Genomic DNA, 8279 nt, shown 5'->3' with positions numbered 1-8279 from the left:
TAGATGGGTGATGGCGTAAAAGGCGTTTGGGTTGGTTAAGCGTTCCCCTCAGCCCGCGTTGGCTGCAGCCAGCGACGGCGTTGTCTCTCGGGTGTCTGTCAGTAACTCCCGGGATAACCTTCTCCATCATTTTTGCAGGACTGAAGTCAGACCTGTAATTACCCGCGTCTTCCTTCTTCCCCTTCCTGAAAATTAGGACGACGTTTGCCAACATCCAGCCAACCGGGACCTCTCCAGGCTGCCGAGGTCGTTGAAAAATGGTGGAGAGACGTCCCGCAATAACACCGAGGTGTTACCCCAGCACCGGTCGTGGCGTTGCATGGTTCCATCAGGGAGCGGGCAGGGGAGGGACGGCCCCTGCCGGGGAGCATCGCGCTGGAGCCTGGCCCCGTGTCCCCATCCCTGGTCCGTCGGTGACGGCAGCGGGCAGCTCCTGGCCGGCTTGGAGGCAGGGAGCAGCCCCAGGGCCGAGTCAGGGCGTTCCGCAGCCAGGTAGATGAGGCCGGCACCGGCAGCTCCGGGCGCATCCCCAGAGTCTGGCTGTCCCCAGGCTGGCATGGCTCCTGCTCAGGCAGTGTCCATCTGCCCGTCCGGGAGCAGAACCCCCCGAGCGTCCAGGGTCAGCAGGAGCCCTCACCGCGGGCTGCAGGTCCAAAGCAGGGCACGGGACAGGGAACAAATAATAAAAAATTCCTTCAGAAGGAAGGAAGAGCTGCAGAGCTGCCAGGCGAGAGGACGCCGGATTACAGGGCTCTGGGGATGCAGGGGCAGCGGGCATCGCATGGCAGAGACCAGGCACCTGGGACGGGGACCGGGATGGAGCAGCCGGGGAGCACCGCCCCGCCTAGGGTGCTGCGGGACGACAGCGGGGAGCTGGACTGGGAGCAGGGGCCACGCCAAGCCCAGCCTGCGGCGCAGGGCCGCCCAGAGGCACAGCATCAGGAGTGCCCAGCAGTGCCTCCCTGTGCCCGCTGCTCCCGTCCACCCAGGTGCCATCAGCCCATTTGGGTGCCCATCAGTCCATCCATGTGCCTGTCGGTCCCTGTGCCCGTCGGACCGCCCCTGTGCCCATCGTTCCGTCCCTGTGCCCATCGGACCATCCTTGCACCCACCATCCAGCCCCCGTGCCCGTTCGGACCACCCCTGTGCCCATCAGTCCACCCCCCGTGCCCACCAGCCCAGCCCTGTGCGCCACCAGCCCGCCTCCATCCCCGCCGATCCCTACGGGGAGCGCACCGCCGCCCGTTCTGGTCCTCTGCCAAGCCGGGCCGCAGCCGCCCGCTCTTCCCGGCGAAAGCCCCGGCAGGGCCCACGCTCCCGGTGGGCACCGGGCAGCCGGGATGGGGTCGGACCCGGACACGGCGTGGGGGACGCAGGCGACGCCGGCCAGGAACGATCCCCGCGGTCGCCGCGAGCAGGACGGCCCCTCCACGGGCACTGCCAGCCCCGGATCCTCCCGGGACCCCCCCGGCGCCGGCGGGATGCGGGAGCTGTGCCGCCCCTGCTGTCCCGCGGGGACGCTGAGGCGCGGACCCGGCATCTGGGGATCACCGGCGGAGCGTGCAACGGAGACCGAGGGCGGCTCTCGCTGCTCCCCTCCGTCACCCACCGCCCCTGGTCCCCAGGTTCCCCGCTAAATCTCTCCGCCCACCCCTTTTTGGGACCCTTCTCCCCACCCTTACGGGGCTGTGGGTGCCCGGACCCCGGGTTGTCCCAGGGTCCGTGAATGAGACCCAGATTCGGGGGTGTCTGTGCCCTCTTTTTCAGCAGGCCGGGGACCCTCGCCCCCCCGATGCCGGCGGAGCGGAGCATCCCACCGGGGGCCGCTTTCCCAGCAGCTCCGGGGGACAGGGCCATCTCACCGGCTGCGGGACCCCGGCCCCCACGTGGAACCCCCTCCTCCAGCCCCCCATTGAGGGGGCAGTCAGCCCCGCTTCCGGACGTCCCCCGCGCGGGCCAGGGGCAGTTCCCCCGGGACAAGCGGGCCCCGGCAGCTGTCCCCCGGGGAGCGGTGCAGCCCCACGTGCGGGCATTTCGGAAATATTCAGCAAATACCCGAGCCGGTTTATCAACGGCCTGGGGAACGCGCGGCGCAGCCCCCGCTGCACCCTGCCCGGCGGCTCCCTGCGCCCGGGCTGGGGTAAAGCAAACCCTGCCCGTGGGGGGTCGGCCACCCCTGACCCCCCGGGGGCACCCCCAAGGACAGAGGGGGGTCCGCCCCCCCTCGGTTCAACAGCTCTGGCCCCCACACTGCCTTGGGGGGGCTGTGTCAAACCGGCCACAACCCCCTCCCCTGCGGAGGGGACCTGCCCAGGGACCCCCCCCAGATATTCCCAGGGGGTCCCCCCAATCCCAGGACCCCAGACATTGCCAGCGGGTCCCCTCAGCCCCCGCTGACCCCCCCCCCTCCCACCCCCCGATATTCCCAGGGGTTCGGCCCCAGTCCCAGGACACCACATATTCCCAGGGGTGCCCCCAGCCCCAAGTGACCCACCCAGGATCCCAGATTTTCCCGGGGGTCCCCGTGTCCCCCCGCCCCCCCGCAGACCCCGCCCCAATTCCCCTATCAAAATGGCGGCCAGAGCGCGCCCTCACCGTCTGCCCGCACCCAAGATGGCCGACACGGAGCTGGGTCGGGCAGTGGGAGTGACGTCACCTCAGGGGCCGCGCCGTTGCCCCAAGATGTGCGTGTGCTGCCCGCCGCCGGCGCGCTGCCCTTATCCAAGATGGCGGAACACACGGGCAGGAAGGCGCGCCTGCGCCCTGTTCTAAGATGGTGGTCGCGGCGTCAGCGCACCGCCCTGGCGCACAGCCTCTCCGCTACGCGCCGGGCGTAGGGGCGGGGCGGGAGAAAGCGAAAGTGGCGGAGGGACCGGAACCGCGGCGGCCGCGGCGGGAGCGGGAGCGGGAGCGGGAGCGGGAGCGGGGGGCCCCCCCCCCGGCGGCAGGCGGCCAGGCCCCGGCGGGAGGCGGCGGGGCGGACGGGCCGCTGCCGGGCGCCCCCTGCCGGGCCGGGGGGGAGCGGCGGGGTGCCCCCCCGCCCCGCGCGGGGGCTGCGGGGACCCCCGGCCCCGGGGGCCATGGCGCGGCTGGAGGCGGTGGCCAACGTGGCGCTGCGGGTGCCGGGGCTGGCGCTGCTGGACCTGCTGTACCGCTGGGACGCGGCGGCCCTGGGCGAGCTGCTGCGGCCCCGCCGCGGGGAGCCCCCCCTCCTGCCGCCCCCCGCCCTCCGCGGCGCCTCCTGCCTGGGTGAGGGTGCGGCGGGGCGCGGGGGGGGCTCCCCGCGGGGGGGGGCGGGCAGGGGCTGGCAGGTTGGGGACACGAGGGGACACCCGAGGGCTGGGGACACGGGGGACACCCCGGGGGGTGGGCAGCTTGGGCACACGGCGCGACAGGCAGGGACTGGACAGGCTGTGGACACGGGGGGACACCCCGAGGAACGGCCGGTGTTTGGGGACGTGAGGGGACATCCCGAGGAACGGCCGTGTTTGGGGACGTGAGGGGACACCCCGAGGGTGTCTGGGGACATGAGGGGACACCCCAGGGGAGGCCGTGTTTGGGGACGTGAGGGGGACAGCCCAGGGGAGGCCGTGTTTGGGGATGTGAGGGGACACCCCGAGGAATGGCCGTGTTTGGGGACGTGAGGGGGACACCCCGAGGAATGGGCCGTGTTTGGGGACATGAGGGGACAGCCCCGGGGATGGGCAGGTTGGGAACACAAGGAGACATGCCAAGGGTTGGCTGTGTTTGGGGGAGTTGAGGGGACAACCCCAAGGGATGGACAGGCTGGGGACACAAGGGGACAGCCCAGGGGTGGCCATGTTTGGGGACATGAGGAGACATGCAGGGGCCGGGCAGGTTGCGGACACAGGGGGACACCAGGGATGGACAGGCGGGGGACACAGTGGGGACACCTCAGGGCCTGGCAGGTTGGGGACACAGTGGGGACACCCCAGGGATGGCCACGTTGGGGACCTGAGAGGACAGAGAGGGGCTGGCCAGGTTGGGGACACCAGAGGACGCCCCAAGGCGTGGACAAGTTGGAGACACGAGGGGACACCCCGGGGGCTGACCGGGCTGGGGGACACGGAGAGGACCCCCTAAGGAGTGGCCGTGCTGGGGACAGCCTGGGGGACGGTCACGGCTGGGGACACGAGGGGACACGCGCGCCGTTCGAGGGGGACGCGCCGGCTCACCCCGTCCCCCTCTTGCGCAGGCCACGTGCTGTGCCTGGTGGTGCTGGTGCTGCCGGTGCGGTCGCTGGTGAAGCTCTACCTGCACCTCCTCACCGCGCTGCTGCTCGGCGCGGCGCACGCGGCGGCCAGGTGAGCCGGGGGGCTGGGGGGGGCCGTGCCGGGGGGCGCGGGGGGCCGGGGGGCTGAGCCCCTCTCTCCCCGCAGGGACTACGTGCGCCGTGAGCTGGAGGACGGCTTCCCGGGCGCCGTGTACAGCGACCCCGCCGCGCTGCGCCGCTCGGTTGCCGCCGCCCTCGCAGGGTGAGCGGGGGTCCCGCTGCCGGGGGACCGGGGGGTGGCACCGAGCGGGGCGAGGGTCCGGGGGGGTCCCGCGCCCCGCCGCGTGCCCAGGCGTCCCCGTCCCCCCGCGCAGGCCAGCTCTGCCTGTGCGCGCTGTGCTCGCTGCTGATGCGGAGCCGGCGGCCGTGGCTGTTCGAGAGCGCCGCTGCTGCCGGTGCTGGCTCGCCTGGGGGGGCTCCCGCCGCGCGCCCTGCCCCTCCTCAACACCTTCGCCGCCCTCCTCACCGCGCTGGGGGGGCTCTGCGTCCTCGCCTCCCACCTCCTCGTCCCCTTCCAGCTGGCTGCCGCTGCCGGCCGGGAGCTCCTGCAGGTGAGCGGGGCGGGGGGCTGCGGGGCAGGGGGCTGCGGGATGGGGGGCTGGGGAGCAGTGGGCTGCAGCATGGGGGGGCTGCAGGGTGAGGGGGCTGTGGGGATGGGGGCTGTGGGGCGGGGGGGCTGCAGGATGGAGGGTCCAATGCTGAGCCCAGCTTGATGCGGGATCGGCTGCAGGGCTGTCCCCTCGCGCGGGTGGGCGCCCCGCACCCTCCTTGCCCCCCACGTGTGGGGCAGGATGTGGGGCAGCCCGCTGAGTGTCCTGTCCCCCGCAGGCGCTGGAGCTGTACCGGCTGGTGGCCCTGGGGGTGTCCCTCTGGAGCCAGCTGGCCGTCCCGCTCCTCTTCCTCGTCTTCTGGCTGGCGCTCTTCTCCCTCCGCCTCTCGTCCTTCCTCGCCTCCGCCGGCAGCCCCCTGGCCCAGCAGGGCCTCCTCTTCCTCCTCCTCAGCAGGTGGGGAGCTTGGCCCGCGGGGCTGCGGGACGAGGATGAGGAGGGGCTGGGGCTCTGCGGGATGAGGATGAGGAGGGGCTGGGGTTCTGCGGGGCTGCGGGACGAGGATGAGGATGGGCTGGGGGCTCTGCTGGGCTGCGGGACGAGGATGAGGAGGGGCTGGGGTTCTGTGGGGCTGTGGGACGAGGATGAGGATGAGGAGGGGCTGGGGCTCTGTGGGACGAGGATGAGGAGAGGCTGGGGCTCTGCTGGGCTGTGGGACGGGGATGAGGAAGGGCTGGGGCTCTGCGGGATGAGGATGAGGAGGGGCTGGGGCTCTGCGGGACGGGGATGAGGAGGGGCTGGGGCTCTGTGGGATGAGGATGAGGAGGGGCTGGGCTCTGCGGGGCTGCGGGACAAGGATGAGGAGGGTTTGCGCTGCCTGCCTCGGCGCTCAGCCCGGGCCCGCCTGCAGCGCGGCCGAGTGCTGCGGCACGCCCTACTCGCTGGTCGGCCTCACCTTCACCGTCTCCTACCTCGCCCTGGGCGTCCTCAACCTCTGCAAGTTCTACCTGCTGGGCTTCGGCGCCTTCCAGAACGGCAACGTCATGCACCGGTGAGCGGGGGGCACGGGGGTCTCACGAGGGGGCCGGGGCGCACGGCACGCGCGGTGCCACCCTGGCCGCGCGGCCCGCCGGCCTCACGCCCGCCCCGCTCCTGGCAGGGGGGTGACGGAGGGGGTGACGCTGCTGCTGCTGGCGCTGCAGACGGGGGCTGCTCGACCTGCAGATCCTCCAGCGGACCTTCCTCCTCAGCATCATCCTCTTCATCGTGGTGACCTCCACGCTGCAGTCCATGATCGAGATCGCTGATCCCGTCGTCCTGGCGCTGGGCGCCTCCCGCAACAGGTACCGGGGGCAGGGGGGAGCAGCAGGATCCGGCCCCCCCCGTGCTGGGGGGCGGCGGGGGGGAGCGGCAGGCTGGGTTCCCCTGCGCCCCGTGAGCTCCCCCCGCCTGGGGTCCTCACTGCCCGTTTTTGGGGGAGCATGGGAGCCGGAGCGCGGGGGTGTTGGGGGGCGGGGCGCAGCGCGCGCTGAGCGGTGCGTCCCCCAGGAGCCCCTGGAAGCATTTCCGAGGCGTCAGCATGTGCCTCTTCCTGCTGGTGTTCCCGTGCTTCATGGCCTACAAGATCGCCCGCTTCTTCCACCTGGACTTCTGGCTGCTCATCCTGGTCTCCAGCTGCATGCTCACCTCGCTGCAGGTACGGCAGCTCCCCCCGGCCGGGGTCCCGCTGGATCCGCCGACCCCCCGCCCGCCACCCTGCCCCGGCCCCCCTCGCCCAGCCCCGCCTGGGGACGCTGGCGGGGGGGGGTGCGGGTCGCCGTCACGCCAACGAGGCGCCGTCCGGCCGCTCGCCAGGTGATGGGCACGCTCTTCATCTACGCGCTCTTCATGGTGGAGCTGGTGCAGGACGCGCCGCTGGAGCGGATGGACGAGATCATCTACTGCGTCAACGCGGTCAGCCGCGTGCTGGAGTTCCTGGTGGCCGTCTGCGTGGTGGGCTACGGCACCTGGGAGTCGCTCTTCGGCGAGTGGAGCTGGATGGGCGCCTCCGTCATCATCATCCACTCCTACTTCAACGTCTGGCTGCGCGCCCAGTCGGGCTGGAGGAGCTTCCTGCTGCGCCGCGAGTCCGCCAAGAAGATCAACTCCCTGCCGCGGGCCACGGGCGGGCAGCTGCGGGCCCACAACGACGTCTGCGCCATCTGCTTCCAGGTCAGCCCCCCCGCCCCGGCCCCTCGCCGGCACGCCGGGGGTCCCCTGCCCGCCGGGTGACGTCCTCTCCCTGCCCGCAGGACATGCAGGTGGCCGTCGTCACGCCTTGCAGCCACTTCTTCCACGCCGCCTGCCTCCGCAAGTGGCTCTACGTGCAAGACACGTTGTCCCCTGTGCCACCAGCAAGTCACGCTGGCGGCCGCCGAGGAGGATCCCGGCGGCGGGGGGTGGCGGCTGGGCCGGCGCCGGCCGGCGGGGACAGGGGACGGAGGGGACGGAGGAGCCGGCGCGCGCCCCAGCCCCGGCTCAGCCCTGCAAGAACGCGCTGCCCGGCGCGGTCCCGGGCCAGGGGGACAGCGGGGGTTTCTCAGGACGATGGGGCTGGGGAGCTCGGCCCCCACCGCCCCGCTCACCCCCACGCCTCCAGCCCCCCGGAACGGGAAGGGGGTGCCGTCCCTCAGCCCCACGGGGACCCTCGTCCCAGCGTCCAGGACACGCGGCCCCCGTCCCCCCTCGCCCGCCAGCCCCGACCTCGGCGTGGGGGACAGCGGGGACCCCCACAGCGGCCACCGCCCCCTCCTAGCACCGCGAACTGCTGCCCCCCGGGGCCGGGGTGCCCTGCGGGGGCCGTGCCAGCAGCGAGCGGGGCCGGGACCCCGGGTGGCACCGGCGTCCCCCGGCGCCCCGCGTCCCCTCGGACTCTTTTTGCAATAAAGCCGGAGCTGAAGCGGCTGCGCCCGAGGGCCGGGGCTGCGCGTCTCACCCCCCCGTGCCGGGACGGTGCCCTGCGCCCAGCGTGGGCCTGGGGTCCCGTGGGCCATGGGGAGGGTGGGCACCCGGCGGGCGCACGGTGAGTGTCCGGCTGCCTTCTGGCCTCGCCCCACGGGTGGCACATGCTGGGTGGGCAGCAGGGGGCTTATGGGGGGCTTTGGGGTGGTCCTGGGTGGGGGGTGGCCTGGGCTCCGCGTGGGTCTGATGTGGGGTGGCAGGGGCTTGGCGTGAGTGTGGTGTGGGGGTGGCGTGGGTCTGGCGCACGATGGTGTGTGCTTGGCGTGGGTCTGGCGCGCGATGGCGTGGGTCTGGCGCGTGCTTGGCGTGGGTCTGGCGCACGATGGCGCGTGCTTGGCGTGGGTCTGGCGCGTGCTTGGCGTGGGTCTGGCGCGGGATGGCGCGTGCTTGGCGTGGGTCTGGCGCGTGCTTGGCGTGGGTCTGGCGCGGGATGGCGC

At 72.8% G+C, this 8279-nt stretch overlaps 1 protein-coding gene across 1 annotated transcript; it reads left to right on the top strand.

The window, feature by feature from the left end:
* Nucleotides 1–2948: 2948 nt before the first annotated feature.
* On the top strand, nucleotides 2949–7794 carry LOC147601066 (RING finger protein 145-like). Its single transcript, XM_086747690.1, is given in 13 exon segments — nucleotides 2949–3249; nucleotides 4217–4325; nucleotides 4401–4491; nucleotides 4587–4673; nucleotides 4675–4845; nucleotides 5123–5298; nucleotides 5753–5893; nucleotides 6002–6047; nucleotides 6049–6185; nucleotides 6391–6538; nucleotides 6697–7053; nucleotides 7134–7217; nucleotides 7219–7794. Coding segments are annotated over 13 exon segments (2265 nt in total). The 5' UTR covers nucleotides 2949–3080; the 3' UTR covers nucleotides 7768–7794.
* The last annotated feature ends 485 nt before the right edge of the window (nucleotides 7795–8279 follow it).

The sequence above is a fragment of the Chlamydotis macqueenii genome, chromosome 4 (assembly GCF_036417535.1).
Source record: "Chlamydotis macqueenii isolate bChlMac1 chromosome 4, bChlMac1.mat, whole genome shotgun sequence".
Taxonomy (NCBI): Eukaryota; Metazoa; Chordata; class Aves; order Otidiformes; family Otididae; genus Chlamydotis; species Chlamydotis macqueenii.
Note: the sequence above shows the minus strand (reverse complement) of the source record. Positions and strands in the feature narration are given on the sequence as shown.